The sequence below is a fragment of the Tachyglossus aculeatus genome, chromosome 7 (assembly GCF_015852505.1).
Source record: "Tachyglossus aculeatus isolate mTacAcu1 chromosome 7, mTacAcu1.pri, whole genome shotgun sequence".
Taxonomy (NCBI): domain Eukaryota; kingdom Metazoa; phylum Chordata; class Mammalia; order Monotremata; family Tachyglossidae; genus Tachyglossus; species Tachyglossus aculeatus.
Window position 1 is genome coordinate 2957377 of NC_052072.1, and position 23369 is coordinate 2980745.

General features: G+C 47.6%; 1 protein-coding gene across 1 annotated transcript in view; it reads right to left on the reverse strand.

The window, feature by feature from the left end:
• Positions 1 to 2755: 2755 nt before the first annotated feature.
• Positions 2756 to 23369, reverse strand: part of PGAP1 (post-GPI attachment to proteins inositol deacylase 1) — a 105020-nt gene continuing 84406 nt past the window's right edge. Inside the window, exons 23-27 of the mRNA XM_038749043.1 lie at positions 19302 to 19431; positions 15120 to 15170; positions 11036 to 11220; positions 7056 to 7160; positions 2756 to 3067 (exon numbers count right to left, since the gene is read on the reverse strand). Of these exons, the coding sequence (XP_038604971.1) occupies positions 2929 to 3067; positions 7056 to 7160; positions 11036 to 11220; positions 15120 to 15170; positions 19302 to 19431 (610 nt within the window). The 3' untranslated portion in view covers positions 2756 to 2928. The remainder of the gene's footprint in view (positions 3068 to 7055; positions 7161 to 11035; positions 11221 to 15119; positions 15171 to 19301; positions 19432 to 23369) is intronic.

Below are 23369 nucleotides of genomic sequence, written 5' to 3' on the forward strand. Positions count from 1 at the left end.
TGTCACCTCCCCAGGGCTTGGACTTCCTACCTCCTCCAGGAGGCCTTCCCAGACTGAGCCTCCTCCTTCCTCTCCCCCTCGTCCCCCTCTCCATCCCCCCCATCTTACCTTCTTCCCCTCCCCACAGCACCTGTATATATGGACAGATGTTTGTGCATATTTATTTATTTTCTAGACTGTGAGCCCACTGTTGGGTAGGAACCATGTCTATATGTTGCCAACTTGGACTTCCCAAGCGCTTAGTACATTGCTCTGCACACAGTAATCACTCAATAAATACGATTGAATGAATGAATTTATCACTCTATTTATTTATTTTACTTGTACATATTTATTCTATTTATTTTATTTTGCTAATATGCTTTGTTTTGTCGCTTGTCTCCCCACTTCTAGACTGTGAGCCCGCTGTCGGGTAGGGACCGTCTCTACATGTTGCCGACTTGTCCTTCCCGAGCGCTTAGTCCAGTGCTGTGCACACAGTAAGCGCTCAATAAGGACGATTGAATGAATAAATGAAGCGCTTAGTACAGTGCTCTGCACACAGTAAGCGCTCAATAAATACGATTGAATGAATGAATGAATGAATGCATGATCATTATTTCTAGACTGTGAGCCCTCTGTTGGGTAGGGACCATCTCTTTGTGTTGCCAACTTGTACTTCCCAAGCGCTTAGTACAGTGAATGAATAATGAAGCACTTAGTACAGTGCTCTGCACACAGTAAGTGCTCAATAAATACAATTGAATGAATGAATGGAGAAGCAGCGTGGCTCAGTGGAAAGGGCACAGGCTTTGGAGTCAAAGGTCATGGGTTCAAATCCCGGCTCTGCCAATTGTCAGCTGTGTGGCTTCGGGCAAGTCACTTCACTTCTCTGGACCTCAGTTCCCTCATCTGTCAAATGGGGGTGAAGACTGTGAGCCCCCCGGGGGACAACCCGATCACCTTGTAAACTCCCCGGCGCTTAGAACAGTGCTTGGCACATAGTAAGTGCTTAACAAATACAATCATTATTATTAGAGAAGTAGCGTGGCTCAGTGGGAAGAGCCCGGGCTTTGGAGTCAGAGGTCATGGGTTCAAATCCCAGCTCCGCCAATTGTCAGCTGGGTGACTCTGGGCAAGTCACTTCACTTCTCTGGGACTCAGTTCCCTCATCTGTAAAATGGGGACGAAGACTGTGAGCCCCCCGTGGGACAACCTGATCACCTTGTAACCTCCCCAGCGCTTAGAACAGTGCTTGGCACATAGTAAGTGCTTGATAAATGCCATCATTATTATTATTACTTCATTTCTCTGGGCCTCAGTTCCCTCATCTGTAAAATGGGGATGAAGACCGGGAGCCCCCCATGGGACAACCCGATCACCTTGTAACCTCCCCAGCACTTAGAACAGTGCTTGGCACATAGGAAGCACTTAAAAAATGCCATCATTATTATTATTACTTCATTTCTCTGTGCCTCAGTTCCCTCATCTGCAAAATGGGGATGAAGACTGTGAGCCCCCTGTGGGACAACCTGATCACCTTGTAACCTCTGCAGCGCTTAGAACAGTGCTTGGCACATAGTAAGCGCTTAATAAATGCCATCATTATTATTATTACTTCATTTCTCTGGGCCTCAGTTCCCTCATCTGTCAAATGGGGATGAAGACCGGGAGCCCCCCATGGGACAACCCGATCACCCTGCAACTTCCCCAGCGCTTAGAACAGGGCTTGGCACATAGTAAGCGCTTAATAAATGCCATCATCATTATTATTATTATTATTATTGTTCGGGATCAGGGGCTGCCACGGCCAACGACAGCCCCCGGAGAGACCCAGGCAGAGACAGACAGAGACACGGGCGGAGGCCGAGAGATGCCGAGCGAGCCCGGGCTTGGGAGTCAGAGGTCATGGGTTCAAATCCTGGCTCCGCCACTTGTCAGCTGAGTGACTTTGGGCAAGTCACTTCACTTCTCTGGGCCTCAGTTCCCTCATCTGGAAAATGGGGATGAAGATTATGAGCCCTATGGGGGACAACTGATCACCTTGTATCTCCCCCAGTGCTTAGAACGGTGCTTGGCACATAGTAAGCGCTTAACAAATACCACCATTATTATTAGAGAAGCCGCGTGGCTCAGTGGAAAGGGCTTGGGCTTTGGAGTCAGTCAGAGGTCATGGGTTCAAATCCCAGCTCCGCCACTTGTCAGCTGTGTGACTTTGGGCAAGTCACTTCACTTCCCTGGGCCTCAGTTCCCTCATCTGGAAAATGGGGATGAAGATTATGAGCCCCATGTGGGACAACTGATCACCTTGTATTCCCCCAGTGCTTAGAACAGTGCTTGGCATGTAGTAAGCGCTTAACAAATACCATCATTATTACTAGAGAAGCCGCGTGGCTCAGTGGAAAGGGCCCGGGCTTTGGAGTCAGAGGTCGTGGGTTCAAGTCCCAGCCCCGCCACTTGTCAGCTGTGTGACTTTGGGCAAGTCACTTCACTTCTCTGGGCCTCAGTGGCCTCATCTGGAAAATGGGGCTCAATCAATCAATTGTATTTATTGAGCGCTTACTGTGTGCAGAGCACTGTACTAATTGCTTAAGGTTATGAGCCCCATGTGGGCTCATAACCTTAGTACTTAAGCACTTAGTACAGTGCTCTGCACATAGTAAGCGCTCAATAAATACGATTGATTGATGTGGGACAACCTGATCACCTTGTATCTCCCCCAGCGCTTAGAACGGCGCTTGGCACGTAGTAAGCGCTTAACAAATACCATCATCATTAGAGAAGCAGCGTGGCTCAGTGGAAAGGGCCCGGGCTTTGGAGGCAGAGGTCATGGGTTCAAATCCCGGCTCTGAGGGGAGGCGGCGAGGCGCCTGGGCCTCGGATCCCTCGGACGCCGTTTTGGGAACGTTCCCTCTTCTGCGGAGCCCGGGAAGGGGAAGGAAGGGGAGGTCACACGACGCTACACAGAGCGTGGAGGACCAGGGGGACGCTAGCCAGGTACGGGACGCGGTAAAGATGGGTGGCCCCGAAGGCCACCGTGGCCACCGACAGGACGGGCGGGAGGCTGGCGGCCATCTTCAGGAACTTGCTGAGGAGAGACAGAGAGACGGACAGCGTGAGAAAAACGGGAAGGGAGAGGGAGACGGGGCGGCGGAGACCGGGAGAGACACAGAGGAAGAGACGGGGAAAGGAGACGCAGAGATGGAGAGAGAAGGAGGCCGGGTGACAGAGATGGCGAGGGAGGCAGGGAGACGTGAGACGGAGAGAGACGGAGTGACAGAGACAGAGTCAGGGAGAGGGAGACGGAGAGGAAGAGACGGGGAAAGGAGACACGGAGGTGGAGAGAGACGGAGGCCGAGTGACAGAGATAGGGAGGGAGGCAGGGAGACGGGGAAAGGGGGTAACGGAGAGTGAGACAGACAGAGACGGAGTGAGAGAGACAGGGAGAGTGAGGGAGACAGACAGGAAGAGACGGGGGAAGGAGGCACAGAGATGGAGAGAGACGGAGGCCGAGTGACAGAGATAGGGAGGGAGGCAGGGAGACGGGGAAAGGGGGTAACGGAGAGTGAGACGGAGAGAGACGGAGTGACAGAGACACAGTCAGAGAGAGGGAGATGGAGAGGAAGAGACGGGGAAAGGAGACACGGAGATGGAGAGAGATGGAGGCCGAGTGACAGAGATAGGGAGGGAGGCAGGGAGACAGGGAAAGGGAGTAACGGAGAGGGAGACAGAGAGAGATGGACTGACAGAGACGGACAGAGTGAGAGAGAAAGGGAGAGTGAGGGAGATGGAGAGGAAGAGACGGGGAAAGGAGACACAGAGATGGAGAGAGACGGAGTCCGAGTGACAGAGATAGGGAGGGAGGCAGGGAAAGGGTGTAATGGAGAGTGAGACAGAGAGAGATGGAGTGACACAGACAGAGTCAGAGACAGGGAGAGTGAGGGAGATGGAGAGGAAGAGACGGGGAAAGGTGACACAGAGATGGAGAGAGACGGAGGCCGAGTGACAGAGATAGGGAGGGAGGCAGGGAGACGGGGAAAGGGTGTAAAGGAGAGTGAGACAGAGAGAGACAGAGTGAGAGGGACAGGGAGAGTGAGGGAGACAGAAAGGAAGAGACGGGGAAAGGAGACACAGAGATGGACAGAGAAAGAGGCCGAGTGAGAGAGATAGGGAGGGGGCAGCGAGATGGGAAAGGGTGTAACCGAGTGAGACAGAGAGAGATGGAGTGACAGAGACAGGGAGAGTGAGGGAGACGGACAGGAAGAGATGGGGAAAGGAGACACAGAGATGGAGAGATACGGGGGGCCGAGTGACAGAGATGGGGAGGGAGGCAGGGAGACGGGGAAAGGGGGTAACGGGGAGTGAGACAGACAGAGATGGACTGACAGAGACGGAGTGAGAGAGACACGGAGAGTGAGGGAGATGGAGAGGAAGAGACGGGAAAAGAGACACAGAGATGGAGAGAGATGGAGGCCGGGTGACAGAGATAGGGAGGGAGGCAGGGAGACAGGGAAAGGGGGTAACGAAGAGTGAGACAGAGAGAGACGGACTGACAGAGACTGACAGAGACAGAGTGAGAGAGACAGGGAGAGTAAGGGAGACGGAGAGGAAGAGATGGGGAGAGACACAGAGATGGAGAGAGACGGAGGGGGGCCGAGTGAGAGAGATAGGGAGGGAGGCAGGGAGACGGGGAAAGGGAGTAACCGAGAGTGCGACGGAGAGGGACAGAGTGAGAGAGATAGAGTGAGAGAGACAGGGAGGAAGAGACGGGGAAAGGAGACACGGAGATGGAAAGAGATAGGCCGAGTGAGAGAGACAGGGAGGGAGGCAGGGCAAGGGAGTAGCAGAGAGTGAGGCAGAGAGAGACGGAGTGATGGAGATGGACAGAGACAGAGTGAGAGAGACAGGGAGAGTAAGGGAGACGGAGAGGAAGAGACTGGCGAGACACAGAGATAGCCACTCCAGTGGGATTTGATAATGGTAATTATCCGTCATGTTTTTATTTCTCTTAACATTTGTCTCCCCCCCCTCCCTGCAAGCTCCTTACGGACGGAGAACCTACCTATCACCTTGTAACCTCTCCAGCGCTTAGAACAGTGCTCTGCACATAGTAAGCGCTTAATAAATGCCATCGTTATTAGGATTATTACCAACTCTGTCACCCCGAACTCTCCCAATAATAATAATAATGATAATAATGGCATTTATTAAGCGCTTACTACGTGCAAAGCACTGTTCTAAGCGCTGAAGCAGCGTGGCTCAGTGGAAAGAGCCCGGGCTTTGGAGTCAGAGGTCACGGGTTCAAATCCCGGCTCCGCCAATTGTCAGCTGGGTGACTTTGGGCAAGTCACTTCACTTCTCTGGGCCTCGGTGACCTCATCTGGAAAACGGGGATGAAGACGGTGAGCCCCCCGTGGGACAACCTGATCGCCTTGTAACCTCCCCGGCGCTTAGAACAGTGCTTGGCACGTAGTAAGCGCTTAATAAATGCCATTATTATTACGGTGCTCTGCGCACCGTGAGCGCTCAATAAATCCGACACCAGCACAGGAGCTTTGGCACGAAGTGATTTTGAAATCTACGGTTCCTTCCGGATGGGGAGGGGAATGAGTGGTTTCAGGTTTGTTGGGTTTATTTGTTTTTAAAAGGTATGTGTTCATCGCTTACTATGTGCCACGCACTGTACTAAACGCTGGGGTAGGTCGGACGCAGTCCCCTTGTCCCGCACGGGGCTCACGGTCTTCAACCCCACAGGTGAGGGAACTGAGGCCCGGAGAATTATAATAATAATAATAATAATTTTGGTATTTGTTAAGCGCTTACTATGTGCAAAGCACTGTTCTAAGCGCCGGGGAGGATACAAGGTGATCAGGTTGTCCCACGGGGGGGTCACAGTCTTCATCCCCATTTTCCAGATGAGGGAACTGAGGCACAGAGAAGTGCAGGGAACAGTTCTCTGTCTCCCCCTTTTAGACTGTGAGCCCACTGTTGGGTAGGGACCGTCTCTATATGTTGCCAATTTGTACTTTCCAAGCGCTTAGTACAGTGCTCTGCACATAGTAAGCGCTCAATAAATACGATTGATGATGATGATGATGATGATGAGGCACAGTCTAGACTGTGAGCCCGCTGTTGGGTAGGGACGGTCTCGATATGTTGCCAACTTGTCCTTCCCAAGCGCTTAGTCCAGTGCTCTGCACACAGTGAGCGCTCAATAAATACGACTGAATGAATGAATGGAAGTGACTTGAGAAGCAGCGTGGCTCAGCGGAAAGAGCCCGGGCTTTGGAGTCGGAGGTCATGGGTTCAAATCCCGGCTCCACCACTTGTCAGCTGTGTGACTCTGGGCAAGTTACTTCACTTCTCTGTGCCTCAGTTCCCTCATCTGTAAAATGGGAATGAAGACTGTGAGCCCCCCGTGGGACAACCTGATCACCTTGTAACCTCCCCAGCGCTTAGAACAGTGCTTGGCACGTAGTAAGCGCTTAATAAATGCCATCGTCATCATCAAGTGACTTGCCCAAAGTCACCCAGCTGACGAACGGTGGAGCCGGGATTTGAACCCATGACCTTCTGACTCCAAAGCCCGGGCTCTTTCCACTGAGCCACGCTGCTTCCCAGGGAATCAATCAATCAATCAATCAATCGTATTTATTGAGCGCTTACTATGTGCAGAGCACTGTACTAAGCGCTTGGGAAGTACAAATTGGCATCACATAGAGACAGTAGTCCCTACCCAACAGTGGGCTCACAGTCTAAAAGACTAAAAGGGAAGTGAAGTGACTTGTCCAAGGTCACGCGGCGGACATGGGGCGGGGGCGGGATTAGAACCTGGGTCCTTCTGACTCCCGTGCCGTGCCCGGGCTTTATCGAAAAGGGAGGTTTTGAACCTAAAGCACCGCCTCGCAATTTCTGATCAGCCTTGGGGATTTGTTCCCTGTCTCCCCCTTCTCGACTGTGATCCCACTGTCGGGTAGGGACGCTTAGTACAGTGCTCTGCACACCGTAAGCGCTCAATAAATACCACTGAATGAATGAATGAATGAATGAATGGGAGAGGAGGCAAGCCAACTTACCTGGATTTCACTGAGGCCATGTTGGAATTCATGAGAATTCCCAGAGTTGGAACCAGGATAAGAGCCAGAGGTTTACAGGGATCGGGATCCAGCTGGATATTGTACCTACGGTGGAATAATTCAATAATAATAATAATAATAATGGTATCTGTTAAGCGCTTACTATGTGCGGAGCACTGTTCTAAGCGCTGGGGGGGATACAAGGTGATCGGGGGGTCCCACGGGGGGCTCGGCGTGGCTCAGTGGAAAAAGCCCGGGCTTTGGGGTATATCTGTTTGTACATATTTATTACTCTATTTATTTTATTTGTACATATTTATTCTATTTATTTTATTTGGTTTATATGTTTTGTTTGGTCGTCTGTCTCCCCCTTCTAGACTGTGAGCCCGCTGTGGGGTAGGGACCGTCTCTATATGCTGCCCAACTGTCCTTCCCAAGCGCTTAGTACAGTGCTCTGCACACAGTAGGCGCTCAATAAATACGACTGAATGAATTAATGAATGGAGCCAGATGTCATGGGTTCAAATCCCAGCTCCGCCAACTGTCAGCTGGGTGAGTCTGGGCAAGTCACTTCACTTCTCTGGGCCTCAGTGACCTCATCTGGAAAATGGGGATGAAGACTGTGAGCCCCCCCCGTGGGACAACCTGATCACCTTGTATCTCCCCCAGTGCTTAGAACAGTGCTTGGCATGTAATAAGCGCTTAAAAAATACCATCATTATTATTATTATTTATTCTGCTATGCACCTGTCTCCATGTTTTGTGTTGTTGTCTGTCTCCCCCTTCTAGACTGTGAGCCCGCTGTGGGGTAGGGACCGTCTCTAGATGCTGCCCAATTGTACTTCCCAAGCGCTTAGTACAGTGCTCTGCACACAGTAGGCGCTCAATAAATACGACTGAATGAATTAATGAATGGAGCCAGATGTCATGGGTTCAAATCCCAGCTCCGCCAACTGTCAGCTGGGTGAGTCTGGGCAAGTCACTTCACTTCTCTGGGCCTCAGTGACCTCATCTGGAAAATGGGGATGAAGACTGTGAGCCCCCCGTGGGACAACCTCATCACCTTGTATCTCTCCCAGTGCTTAGAACAGTGCCTGGCACATAGTAAGCGCTTAACAAACACCATCATCGTCGTTATTATCCACCCAACCCGATTATCTTGTACTTTCCCCAGCACTTAGAACAGTGCCTGGTACATAGTAAGCGCTTAACAAATACCATCATCGTTATTATTATCCACCCAACCCGATTATCCTGTACTTTCCCCAGCGCTTAGAACAGTGCCTGGCACATAGTAAGCGCTTAACAAATGCCATCATCGTTATTATTATCCACCCAACCCGATTATCCTGTACTTTCCCCAGTGCTTACAACAGTGCCTGGCATATAGTACATGCTTAATAAACACCATCATCATTATTATTATCCACCCAAACCGATTATCTTGTATCTACCCCAGCACTTAGAACAGTGCCTAGAACATAGTAAGCGCTTAACAAATACCATCATCGTTATTATTATCCACCCAATCCGATTATCCTGTGCTTTCCCCAGCGCTTAGAACAGTGTCTGACACATAGTATGCGCTTAACAAACACCATCATCGTTATTATTATCCACCCAAACCGATCATCTTGTAATTTCCCCAGCACTTAGAACAGTGCCTGGCACATAGTAAACACTTAACAAATACCATCATCGTTTATTATTATCCACCCAACCTGATTATCCTGTACTTTCCCCAGTGCTTAGAACAGTGCCTGACACGTAGTAAGCGCTTAACAAACACCATCATCATTATTATTATCCACCCAAACCGATTATCTTGTACTTTCCCCAGCGCTTAAAACAGTGCCTGGCACATAGTAAGCGCTTAACAAATTGCATCATCATTATTATTACCCACCCAACCTGATTATCCTGTACGTTCCCCAGCGCTTAGAACAGTGTCTGGCACATAATAAGCGCTTAACAAACACAATCATCATTGTTATTATCCACCCAAACCGATTATCTTGTATCTACCCCAGCAATTAGAACAGTGCCTAGAACACAGTAAGCACTTAACAAATACCATCATCGTTATTATTATCCACCCAAACCGATTATCCTGTGCTTTCCCCAGCGTTTAGAACAGTGCCTGGCACATAGTAAGCGCTTAACAAATTGCATCATCGTTATTATTACCCACCCAACCTGATTATCCTGGACTTTCCCCAGCGCTTAGAACAGTGTCTGGCACATAATAAGCGCTTAACAAACACAATCATCATTGTTATTATCCACCCAAACCGATTATCTTGTATCTACCCCAGCAATTAGAACAGTGCCTAGAACATAGTAAGCGCTTAACAAATACCATCATCGTTATTATTATCCACCCAAACCGATTATCCTGTGCTTTCCCCAGCGTTTAGAACAGTGCCTGGCACATAATAACTGCTTAACAAACACCATCATCGTTATTATTATCCACCCAAACCAATTATCTTGTACTTTCCCCAGCACTTAGAACAGTGCCTGGAACATAGTAAGCGCTTAACAAATACCATCATTGTTATTATTATCCACCCAACCCGATTATCCTGTACTTTCCCCAGCGTTTAGAACAGTGCCTGGCACATAGTATGCGCTTAACAAACACCATCATCATCATTATTATCCACCCAAACCGATTATCTTTTATCTACCCCAGCGCTTAGAACAGTGCCTGGAACATAGTAAGTGCTTAACAAATATCATCATCCTTATTATTACCCACCCAACCCGATTATCTTTTCATTCAATCGTATTTATTGAGCGCTTACTGTGTGCAGAGCACTGGACTAAGCGCTTATCTTGTACGTTCCCCAGCGCTTAGAACAGTGCCTGGCACATAGTAAGCACTTAACATTCATTCATTCCTTAAATCGTATTTATTGGGCACTTACTGCGTGCAGAGCACTGGACTGAGCGCTTGGGAAGTCAAAGTTGGCAACATATAGAGACGGTCCCTACCCGACAGTGGGCTCACAGTCTAGAAGACTATTATTAACAAATAATAATAAGAAGAATGGTATTTGTTAAGCGCTTACTAAGTGCAAAGCACTGTTTTACCATCGTGATTATTATTATCCATCCCAAACCAGCCTATTTTCGGGTCTGTGGAGCGACGGATTACCTGAGATTTTTTAAAGACGGCGCTCCGAGCAGTACGATCCAGGCGAGGAAGTGCACAGCTGGGATGTGCATCCTTACACTGTCCTCGGCACTAAGCGCTTATCGTGTACTTTCCCCAGCGATTAGAACAGTGCCTGGCACATAGTAAGCACTTAATGCTCATTCATTCATTCAATCGTATTTATTGAGCGCTTACTGCGTGCAGAGCACTGGACTAAGAGCTTGGGAAGCCCAAGTTGGCAACATCTAGAGACGGTCCCTACCCGACAGCGGGCTCACAGTCTAGAAGACTATTATTAACAAATAATAATAATAAGAATGGTATTTGTTAAGCGCTTACTAAGTTTATTCTATTTATTTTATTTGGTATATATGTTCTGTTTTGTCGTCTGTCTCCCCCTTCTAGACTGTGAGCCCGCTGTCGGGTAGGGACCGTCTCTAGATGTTGCCGACTTGGACTTCCCAAGCGCTTAGGACAGTGCTCTGCACACAGTAAGCGCTCAATAAGGACGACTGAATGAATGAATGAATTTATTTTACTTGTACATACTTATTCTATTTATTTTATTTGGTTTATATGTTCTGTTTTGTCATCTGTCTCCCCCTTCTAGACTGTGAGCCCGCTGTTGGGTAGGCACCGTCTCTATCTGTTGCCAACTTGGACTTCCCAAGCACTTAGTCCAGTGCTCTGCACACAGTAAGCGCTCAATAAGTACGATTGAATGAATGAATGAATGAATGCAAAGCACTGTTCTACCGTCGTGATTATTATCATCCACCCCAAACCAGCCTATTTTCGGGTCTGCGGAGCGACGGATTACCTGAGGTTTTTGAACCAGTAAATTAAAGACGGCGCGCTGAGCAGCACGATCCAGGCGAGGAAATGCAGAGCTGTGATGTGCATCCTTAGAGCGTCCTCGGCCTCCTCGGGGGTCTCGGCGGGGGGCTCCGCGCTGGACCGGCAGTTCTCGGCCGCTTCCCCCGCTCCGGCCGAGCCCCTTGGCGTCTGTGCCGCAGGAGAGAAACCCATCGGGGCTATTAGGAATTCATCTTATCAGTTGCCAGCTTGTACTTCCCAAGCGCTTAGTCCAGTGCTCTGCACACAGTAAGCGCTCAATAAGGACGATTGAATGAATGAATGAATTTATTTTCTTGTACATATTTATTCTATTTATTTTATCTGGTTTATATGTTCTGTTTTGTCGTCTGTCTCCCCCTTCTAGCTTGGGAGCCCGCTGTTGGGTAGGGACCGTCTCTAGATGTTGCCAACATGGACTTCCCAAGCGCTTAGTCCAGTGCTCTGCCCACAGTAAGCGCTCAATAAGGACGACTGAATGAATGAATGAATTTATTTTACTTGTACATATTTATTCTATTTATTTTATTTGGTTTATATGTTCTGTTTTGTCGTCTGTCTCCCCCTTCCAGCCTGTGAGCCCGCTGGTGGGTAGGGACTGTCTCTATCTGTTGCCAACTTGGACTTCCCAAGCGCTTAGTCCAGTGCTCTGCACACAGTAAGCGCTCAATAAGGACGATTGAATGAATGAATGAATTTATTTTACTTGCACATATTTATTCTATTTATTTTATTTGGTTTATCTGTTCTGTTTTGTCGTCTGTCTCCCCCTTCCAGCCTGTGAGCCCGCTGGTGGGTAGGGACTGTCTCTATCTGTTGCCAACTTGGACTTCCCAAGCGCTTAGTCCAGTGCTCTGCACACAGTAAGCGCTCAATAAGGACGATTGAATGAATGAATGAATTTATTTTACTTGCACATATTTATTCTATTTATTTTATTTGGTTTATCTGTTCTGTTTTGTCGTCTGTCTCCCCCTTCTAGCCTGTGAGCCCGCTGTTCTCTATCTGTTGCCAACTTGTACTTCCCAAGCGCTTAGTCCAGTGCTCTGCACACAGTAAGCGCTCAATAAGGACGACTGACTGAATGAATGAATTTATTTTACTTGTACATATTTATTCTATTTATTTTATTTGGTTTATATGTTCTGTTTTGTCGTCTGTCTCCCCCTTCTAGCCTGTGAGCCCGCTGTTGGGTAGGGACCGTCTCTATCTGCTGCCAACTTGGACTTCCCAAGCGCTTAGTCCGGTGCTCTGCACACAGTAAGCGCTCAATAAGGACGATTGACTGAATGAATGAATTTATTTTACTTGTACATATTTATTCCATTTATTTTATTTGGTTTATATGTTCTGTTTTGTCGTCCGTCTCCCCCTTCTAGCCTGTGAGCCCGCTGTTGGGTAGGGACCGTCTCTATCTGTTGTCAACTTGGACTTCCCAAGCGCTTAGTCCAGTGCTCTGCACACAGTAAGCGCTCAATAAGGACAATTGAATGAATGAATATATTTTACTTGCATATATTTATTCTATTTATTTTATTTGGTTTATTTGTATTGTTTTGTCATCCATCTCCCCCTTCTAGCCTGTGAGCCCACTGTTGGGTAGGGACTGTCCCTATCTGTTGCCAACCTGTACTTCCCAAGCGCTTAGTGCAGTGCTCTGCACACAGTAAGCGCTCAATAAGGACGACTGAATGAATGAATGAATGAATTTATTTTACTTGCACATATTTATTCTATTTATTTTATTTGGTTTATATGTTCTGTTTTGTCGTCCGTCTCCCCCTTCTAGCCTGTGAGCCCGCTGCTGGGTAGGGACCGCCTCTATCTGTTGCCAACTTGGACTCCCCAAGCGCTTAGTCCAGTGCTCTGCACACAGTAAGCGCTCAATGAGGACGACCGAATGAATGAATGAATCTTTGAAAATCCAACTGATCCGTTTCATGTACAACCAAAAAAGCGTAATAGATGATTTTTACGCCGATGCTTCCTCTGCGGCGTTCATTTATTCCGGGGGGGGTCTGGTCCTCTGTGCGAGTCATTTTTACTTTCAGGTTGCTAAGACAGCAGAATGTGTCGCGCGAATGTGCCATCTCTCCGGTCTGTAAAAGTCCCTCTCGCTATAACCGCTCTCTCTCTCGAATAGTTGTTTATTCAATCAATCGTATTTATTGAGCGCTTACCGCAGAGCGACGGATTACCTGAGATTTTTAAAGACGGCCCAGGCGAGGAAGCGCACAGCTGGGATGTGCGGCCTTAGGCTGCCCTCGGCACTAAGCCCTTATCTTCTACTTTCCCCAGCGCTCAGAACAGTGCCTGGCACATAGTAAGCACTTAATAATTTCAATCAGCGGTATTTGTTGAGCGCTTACTATGCGGAGCAGCCTGGCTCGGTGGAAAGAGCCCGGGCTTTGGAGTCCGAGGTCATGGCTTCAAATCCCGGCTCCGCCACTTGTCAGCTGGGTGACTTTGGGCGAGTCACTTCACTTCTCTGGGCCTCAGTGACCTCATCTGGAAAATGGGGATGGAGACTGTGAGCCCCCCCCCCCCCCCGTGGGACAACCTGCTCACCCTGTATTCTCCCCAGCGCTTAGAACAGTGCTTTGCACATAGTAAGCGCTTAATAAATGCCATTATTATTATTATTATTATTATTATTATTATTATTATTATTATTATTATCCACCAGAACCACCCAAATCGAAACGGATTCAACGGTCGCTTTCGGTGTGGGAAGGGGTGGGTGTGGCCAAACCCTTCGCTACGAAACGGTATCTAATAATAATAATAATAATAATCCCCCTCTCCATCCCCCCATCTTACCTCCTTCCCTTCCCCACAGCACCTGTATATATGTATATATGGTTGTACATATTTATTACTCTATTTATTGATTTATTTTACTTGTACATATCTATCCTATTTATTTTATTTTGTTGGTATGTTTGGTTTTGTTCTCTGTCTCCCCCTTTTAGACTGTGAGCCCACTGCTGGGTAGGGACTGTCTCTATGTGTTGCCAATCTGTACTTCCCAAGCGCTTAGTACAGTGCTCTGCACATAGTAAGCGCTCAATAAATACGATTGATGATGATAATAATAATAGTAATGGTGGCATTTACTAAGCGCTTACGCTGTGCCAAGTACTGTTCTAAGCACTGGGGGAGATACAAGGTCAGCAGGTTTTCCCACGTGGGGCTCGCAGTCTTCATCCCCATTTTACAGATGAGGGAACTGAGGCCCAGAGAATGATAATAATAATGATGGTATTTGTTAGGCGCTTACTCTGTGCCAAGTGCTGTTCTAAGTGCTGGGGGAGACACAAGGTCAGCAGGTTGTCCTCCGTGGGGCTCGCAGTCTTCATCCCCATTTTACAGATGAGGGAACTGAGGCCCAGAGAATAATAATAATAATAATAACAATAATGATGGTATTTGTTAAGCGCTAACTATGTGCCAAGCACCGTTCTAAGCACTGGGGGGGATACAAGGTGATCGGGTTGTCCCCCATGGGGCTCGCAGTCTTCCTCCCCATTTTACAGATGAGGTCACTGAGGCCCAGAGAATAATAATAATAATAATAATAATAATAATAATAATAATGACGATATCTGTTAAGCGCTTACTATGTGCCAAGCACTGTTGTAAGCACTGGGGGGGATACAAGGAGGTCAGGTTGTCCCACGGGGGGCTCGCAGTCTTCATCCCCATTTTCCAGATGAGGGAACTGAGACCCAGAGAAGTGAAGCGACTTGCCCAAAGTCACCCAGCTGACAAGCGGCAGAGCCGGAATTCGAACCCAGAACCTCTGACTCCCAAGCCCGGGGCTCTTTCCACTGAGCCACGCTGCTGATCCCTCTAGACTGTGAGCCCGCTGTCGGGTAGGGGCCGTCTCTAGATGTTGCCGCCTTGTCCTTCCCAAGCGCTTAGTCCAGTGCTCTGCACACAGTAAGTGCTCAATAAATACGACTGAATGAATGAGTGCACACAGTAAGCGCTCAATAAATACGACTGAATGAATGAATGATTCACCTGAAGAAGGAAGGAGGACTTACCACATTAAGGCCACTTTTCGGGGTTCGTACGGCGGACTGCAGGTGGATCACCTAGGAGAACACAGATAGATGCCCATCAGTCCAGGGCCTCTATTGAGCGCTCGCTATGCACTGTGCTAAGCGCTCGGGAGCGTCCAAGCCAACAGAACCCGCATACGTGTCCCCTGCCCGTAATGAGGCAGTCCTTCTAGACTGTGAGCCCGCTGTTGGGTAGGGACCGTCTCTAGATGTTGTCAACTTGTCCTTCCCAAGCGCTTAGTACAGTGCTCTGCACACAGTAAGCGCTCAATAAATACGATTGATTGATTGTGGGGTAGGGACCGTCTCTAGATGTTCCCAACTTGTCCTTCCCAAGCGCTTAGTACAGTGCTCTGCACACAGTAAGCGCTCAATAAATACGATTGATTGATTGTGGGGTAGGGACCGTCTCTAGATGTTGCCAACTTGTCCTTCCCAAGCGCTTAGTCCAGTGCTCTGCACACAGTGAGCGCTCAGTAAATACCGTCGGATGAATGAATGAATCAATGAAATGAGCTTACAGTCTGGAGAATCGACGTCATCAACGGTATGTATTAATAATAATAATGATGGCATTTGTTAAGCGCTTACTATGTGCCAAGCACTGTTCTAAGCGCTGTGGGGGGCGCGGATACAAGGTGATCGGGTTGTCTCACGGGGGGCTCACAGTCTTTATCCCCATTTTCCAGATGAGGTCACCGAGGCCCAGAGAAGTGAAGTGACTTGCCCAAAGTCACACAGGTGATAAGTGGCGGAGCCGGGATTTGAACCCACGACCTCCGACTCCAAAGCCGGGGCTCTTTCCACTGAGCCACGCTGCTTCTGTTTCCTTGGAACAGTGCTTTGCACATAGTAAGCGCTTAACAAATACCAAAATTATCATTATTATTCTAATCCCGCCCCTGCCGATTGTCAGCTGGGTGACTTTGGGCAAGCCACTTCACTTCTCTGGGCCTCAGTCCCCTCATCTGGAAAATGGGGATGAAGACTGGGAGCCCCCCGGGGGACAACCTGATCACCTTGTATCCCCTCCAGTGCTTAGAACAGTGCTTGGCACAGAGTAAGGGCTCAACAAATACCATTATTGTTATTATTATAAGAAGTGGAGGAGGAAGAGGAGGAGGAAGCGGAAGAAGAGGAGGAAGAAGAAAACCTGAGAAAGAAGGAGACAGGAAACCTGTCTCCGTGTTTTGTTTTGTCGTCTGTCTCCCCCTTCTAGACTGTGAGACCGTTGTCGGGTAGGGACCGTCTCTAGATGTTGCCGACTTGGACTTCCCAAGCGCTTAGTACAGTGCTCTGCACACAGTAAGCGCTCAATCAAGACGATTGAATGAATGAATGAATGAAGAGGAAAAAGAGGAGGAAGAGGAGGAGGAGGATGAAGAAGAGGGAGGAGAGGAAGAGGAAGAAGAAGAGGAAATCAATCGTATTTATTGAGCGCTTACTGTGTGCAGAGCACTGGACTAAGCGCTGGGAAAAAGAGGACAAAAGGAAAAAAGGAAAAAGGAGGAGGAGGAAGAAGAAAACCTGAGAAAGAAGAAGACAGGAAACCTGTCTACATGTTTTGTTTTGTTGTCCATCTCCCCCTTCTAGACTGTGAGCCCGCTGGTGGGTAGGAACCGTCTCTCTATGTTGCCGACTTGGACTTCCCAAGCGCTTAGTCCAGTGCTCTGCACACAGTAAGCGCTCAATAAAGACGATTGATTGAATGAATGAATGAATGAATGAAGAGGAAGACGAGGAGGAAGAGGAGGAGGAGGAGGAAGAAGAGGAAGGAGAGGAAGAGGAAGGAGAAGATGAAGAGGAAGAAGAAGAGGAAAAAGAGGAGGAAGAGAGGAAAAAGAAAACCTAAGAAAGAAGAAGACAGGAAACCTGTCTACATGTTTTGTTTTGTCGTCCGTCTCCCCCTTCTAGATTGTAAGCCCATTGTTGGGTAGGGACCGTCTCTCTGTGTTGCCGACTTGGCCTTCCCATGCGCTTAGTACAGTGCTCTGCACACAGTAAGCGCTCAATAAAGACGACTGAATGAATGACTGAATGACGAGGAAGACGAGGAGGAAGAAGAGGAAAAGAGGAGGAGGGGGAAGAAGAGGAAGGAGAGGAAGAGGAAGGAAAAGATGAAGAGGAAGAAGAAGAGGAAAAAGAGGAGGAAGAGGAAGAAGAAGAAAACCTGAGAAAGAAGAAGACAGGAAACCTGTCTCCATGTTTTGTTTTGTTATCCGTCTCCCCCTTCTAGACCGTGAGCCCGCTGTTGGGTAGGGACCGTCTCTAGAGGTTGCCAACTTGGACTTCCCAAGCGCTTAATACAGTGCTCTGCACACAGTAAGTGCTCAATAAAGACGATTGAATGAATGAATGAATGAATGAATAAATGAAGAGGAAGACGAGGAGGAAGAGGAAAAAGAGGAGGAAGAGGAGGAGGAAGAAGAGGAAGGAGAGGAAGAGGAAGGAAAAGATGAAGAGGAAGAAGAAGAGGAAAAAGAGGAGGAAGAGGAAGAAGAAGAAAACCTGAGAAAGAAGAAGACAGGAAACCTGTCTCCATGTTTTGTTTTGTTGTCCGTCTCCCCCTTCTAGCCTGTGAGCCCGTTGGTGGGTAGGGACCGTCTCTATCTGTTGCCGACTGGGACTTCCCAAGCGCTTAGTACAGTGCTCTGCACACAGTAAGCGCTCAATAAAGATGACTGAGTGAATGAATGAATGAAGAGGAAGACGAGGAGGAAGAAGAGGGAAAAGAGGAGGAAAAGGAGGAGGAGGGGGAAGAATAGAAAGGAGAGGAAGAGGAAGGAGAAGATGAAGAGGAAGAAGAGGAGGAGGAGGAGGAGGAAGAAGAAAACCTGAGAAAGAAGAGGACAGGAAACCTGTCTGCATGTTTTGTTTTGTTGTCCGTCTCCCCCTTCTAGACTGTGAGCCCGCTGTTGGGTAGGGATTGTCTCTATCTGTTGCCGACTTGTCCTTCCCAAGCGCTTAGTACAGTGCTCTGCACACAGTAAGCGCTCAATAAAGACCATTGAAAGAATGAATGAAGAGGAAGACGAGGAAGAAGAAGAGGAAAAAGAGAAGAGGAAGAAGAGGGGGAGGAGGAAGAAAAGGAAGACGAAGGAGAAGAGGAAGAGGAGGAAGAGGAGGACGAAGAAAACATGAGAAAGAAGAAGACAGGAAACCTGTCTGCATGTTTTGTTTTGTTGTCTGTCTCCCCCTTCTAGATTGTGAGACCGTTGGTGGGTAGGGACTGTCTCTAGATGTTGCCGACTTGTCCTTCCCAAGCGCTTAGTACAGTGCCCTGCACACAGTAATCACTCAACAAAGATGAATGAATGAATGAAGAGGAAGAAGAGGAGGAAGAAGAGGAAAAAGAGGAGGAAGAAGTGGAGGAAAAAGAGGAAGAAGAGGAAGGAGAGGAGGGAGAGGAGGGAGAGGGAGAGGAGGGAGAGGAGGAATGATAATAATAATAATAATGGCATTTATTAAGCGCTTACTATGTGCAAATCACTGTTCTAAGCGCTGGAGGAAGAAAAGAAGAAGAGGAGGAAGAAGAGAAGAAGAGGAGGAGGAGGAGGAAGAGCTGGAAGGAGAGGAAGAGGAAGGAGAATCAATCAATTAATCAATTGTATTTATTGAGCGCTTACTGTGTGGAGAGCACTGTACTAAGTGCTTGGGAAGTACAAGTTGGCAACATATAGAGATGGTCCCTAAGATGAAGAGGAAGAAGAGGAAGAAGAGGAGGAAGAGGAGGAAGGAGAGGAAGGAGAAGATGAAGAGGGAGAAGAGGAGGAAGAGGAAAAAGAAGACAGAGGAGGAGGAAGAAGAGAGAAGAATTGTGGAATTTGTTAAGCGCTTACTAGGCGCTAAGCGCTAAGTGCTGGGATAGATAGAAAGTCTTCTGTTGCCGACTTGTGCTTCCCAAGCGCTTAGTCCAGTGCTCTGCACACAGTAAGCGCTCCATAAATGACTGAATAAGCGAATGAATGTGGTTGGACGCAGTCCCTGTCCCCCGGGGGGGCCCCCACGATCTTCATCCCCATCTCACAGACAGAGGGACGGAGGCCCAGAGAAGTGACGCGGCCGGCCCGCGGTCCCCCGGCAGACGAGCGGCGGGGGCGGGATTAGAACCCACGACCCGTGAGTCCCCGGGCCGGGCTCTCCCGGCTCGGCCGCGCTGCTTACCCGGAGCACGTAGAGAAGGGCGGCGAGGGCGAGGGAGGAGGCGCCGCACGTAATCCAGCCCCCCAGGACCAGGACCAAACAGGCCGAGCTCGCCGGGCCCGGGCTCACCCTCTGTGGACGGGCTGACCGCCTGAAATCATCATCATCATCATCATCATCATCATAATAATAATAATAATGACATTTATTAAGCACTTACTATGTGCCAAGCACTGTTCTAACCGCTGGGGAGGATACAAGGTGATCAGGTTGCCCCACGGGGGGCTCACAGTCTTAATTCCCATTTTACAGATGAGGTCACTGAGGCCCGGAGAAGTGAAGTGACTCGCCCCAAGTCACCCGGCTGACAAGTGGCGGAGCCGGGATTTGAACCCTTGACCTCTGACTCCAAAGCCCGGGCTCTTTCCACTGAGCCACGCTGCTTCTCTGAAAGATACATGGGTTACCGTATGCCCTGAGAAGCATCCCACAAATAATAATGATGGCATTTGTTAAGCGCTTACTACGTGCAAAGCACTGTTCTAAGCGCTGGGGAGGCTACAAGGTGATTAGGTTGTCCCACGGGGGGCTCACATGGTCACAGGAATCAACTTAATCATGGGGATGAAGACTGTGAGCCCCATGTAGGACAACCTGATCACCTTGTAACCTCCCCAGCGCTTAGTACGGTGCTTTGCACATAGTAAGCGCTCAATAAATGCCGTCATTATTATTATTATTAACAACTAACTGGGGGACTCACCAATCAATCAATCAATCGTATTTATTGAGCGCTTACTGTGTGCAGAGCACTGTACTAAGTGCTTGGGAAGTACAAGTTGGCAACATCTAGAGACGGTCCCTACCTACCAACGGGCTCACAGTCTACAAGAGGGAGACAGAGAACAAAACCAAACATATTAACAAAATAAAATAAATAGAATAGATATGTACAAGTAAAATAAATAAATAAATAAATAGAGTAATAAATATGTACAAACATATATACATATATACAGGTGCTGTGGGGAAGGGAAGGAGGTAAGACGGGGGGAATTATCAAGGATGATAATAATAATAATGATTACAATAATAATAATGACAGTATCCCGGCTCTGCCGATTGTCAGCTGTGTGACTTTGGGCAAGTCACTTCACTTCTCTGTGCCTCAGTTCCCTCATCCGGAAAATGGGGGTTAAGACTGTGAGCCCCCCGTGGGACAACCTGATCTCCTTGTAACCCCCCCAGCACTTAGAACAGTACTTGGCACATAGTAAGCACTTAACAAATGTCATTATTATTATTATTATTAGTTAAACGTTTACTATGTGCCATGCACCGTTCTAAGCGCTGGGGAAAGTACAAGATAATTGGGTTGGGTGGATAATAATGACGATGGTGGTATTGGTTAAGCGCTTACTATGTGCCAGGCACTGTTCTAAGCGCTGGGGAAAGTACAAGATAATCCAGTTGGGTGGATTATAACAATGATGGTATTTGTTAAGCGCTTACTATGTGCCAAGCACTGTTCTAAGAGCTGGGGAAAGTACAAGATAATCGGGTTGGGTGGATAATAATAACAATGATGGCATTTCTTAAGTGCTTACTAGGTGCCAAGCACTGTTCTAAGCACTGGGGAAAGTACAAAATAATCAGTTTGGGTGGATAATAATAATGATGATGGTGTTTGTTAAGCGCTTACTATGTGACAAGCACTGTTCTAAGCGCTGGGGAAAGTACAAAATAATCAGTTTGGGTGGATAATAATAATGATGATGGTGTTTGTTAAGCGCTTACTATGTGACAAGCACTGTTCTAAGCGCTGGGGAAAGTACAAAGTAATCAGTTTGGGTGGATAATAATAATGATGATGGTATTTGTTAAGCACTTACTATGTACCAGGCACTGTTCTAAGCGCTGGGGAAAGTACAAGATAATCAGGTTGGGTGGATAATAATAATGACGGTGGTATTTGTTAAGCACTTACTATGTGCCAGGCACTGTTCTAAGCGCTGGGGAAAGTATAGGATAATCGGGTTGGGTTGGTAATAATAACGATGATGGTATTTGTTAAGCACTTACTATGTGCCAAGCACTGTTCTAAGCGCTGGGGAAAGTACAGGATAATCGGGTTGGGTGGATAATAACAATGATGATGATATTTGTTAAGCGCTTACTATGTACCAGGCGCTGTTCTAAGCGCTGGGGAAAGTACAAGATAATCAGGTTGGGTGGATAATAAGAACGATGATGGTATTTGTTAAGTGCTTACTATGTGCCAAGCACTGTTCTAAGCGCTGGGGAAAGTACAAGATAATCGGGTTGGGTGGATAATAATAACGATGATGGTATTTGTTAAACGCTTACTATGTGCCAGGCACTGTTCTAAGCGCTGGGGTGGAGACAAGCAAATCGGTTTTGCAAACTGTCCGTCCCAAGTGGACCTCACCATTTTAATCTCCATTTTCCAGATGAGGGAACTGAGGCCCAGAGAAGTGAAGCGACTTGCCCAAAGTCACCCAGCTGATAAGTGGCGGAGGCGGGATTTGAACCCATGACCTCTGACTCTCAAGCCCGGGCTCTTGCCACTGAGCTCATTGTGGGCAGGAATGTGCCTGGTGTTATATTGTACTTTTCCAAGCGCTTAGTGCAGTGCTTTGCACGTAGCAGGCGCTCAATGAATAGGATTAATAATCACCATTTTCCAGATGAGATGTTATAATCTTCCAAGTGCTTAGTGCAGTGCTTTGCACGCAGCAGGCGCTCAATGAATAGGATTAATAATCATCATTTTCCAGATGAGATGTTGTAATCTTCCAAGTGCTTAATGCAGTGCTTTGCACGCAGCAGGCGCTCAATGAATAGGATTAATAATCACCATTTTCCACATGAGATGTTGTACTCTTCCAAGTGCTTAGTGCAGTGCTTTGCACGCAGCAGGCGCTCAATGAGTAGGATTAATAATCATCATTTTCCAGATGAGATGTTGTACTCTTCCAAGTGTTTAGTGCAGTACTATGCACACAGTAGGAGCTCAATGAATAGGATTAATAACCATCATTTTCCAGATGAGATGTCATATTGTACTCTTCCAAGTGCTTCGTGCAGTGCTTCGCACGCAGCAGGCGCTCAATGAATAGGATTAATAATCATCATTTTCCAGATGAGATGTCATATTGTACTCTTCCAAATGCTTAGTGCAGTGCTTTGCACGCAGTAGGCGCTCAATGAATAGGATTAATTATCATCGTTTTCCAGATGAGACGTTATACTGTATTCTTCCAAGTGCCTAGTGCAGTGCTTTGCACACAGCAGGCGCTCAATGAATTGGATTAATTATCATCGTTTTCCAGACGAGACGTTATACTGTATTCTTCCAATTGCCTAGTGCAGTGCTTTGCACGCAGCAGGTGCTCAATAAATAGGATTAATAATCATCGTTTTCCAGACGAGATGTTACATTGTATTCTTCCAATTGCCTAGTGCAGTGCTTTGCACGCAGCAGGCACTCAATGAATAGGATTAATAATCATCATTTTCCCAGATTCATTCGTTCATTCATTCATTCAATCGTACTCAGTCTTGGAGGCCTTCCCAGACTGAGCCCCTTCCTTCCTCTCCCCCTCGTCCCCCTCTCCATCCTCCCCATCTTACCTCCTTCCCTTCCCCACAGCACCTGTATATATATATATATATATATATATATATATATATATATGTTTGTACATATTTATTACTCTATTTATTTATTTTATTTGTACATATCTATTCTATTTATTTTATTTTGTTAGTATGTTTGGTTTTGTTCTCTGTCTCCCCCTTTTAGACTGTGAGCCCACTGTTGGGTAGGGACTGTCTCTATATGTTGCCAATTTGTACTTCCCAAGCGCTTAGTACAGTGCTCTGCACATAGTAAGCGCTCAATAAATACAATTGATGATGATGATGATGATGATGATTTACCGAGCGCTTACTGTGTGCAGAGCTTGGGAAGTCCAAGGCAGCAATATAGCGCAATCATATTTGTTAAGCGCTTACTCTGTGCAAAGCACTGTTCTAAGCGCCGGGGAGGTTACAAGGTGATCAGGT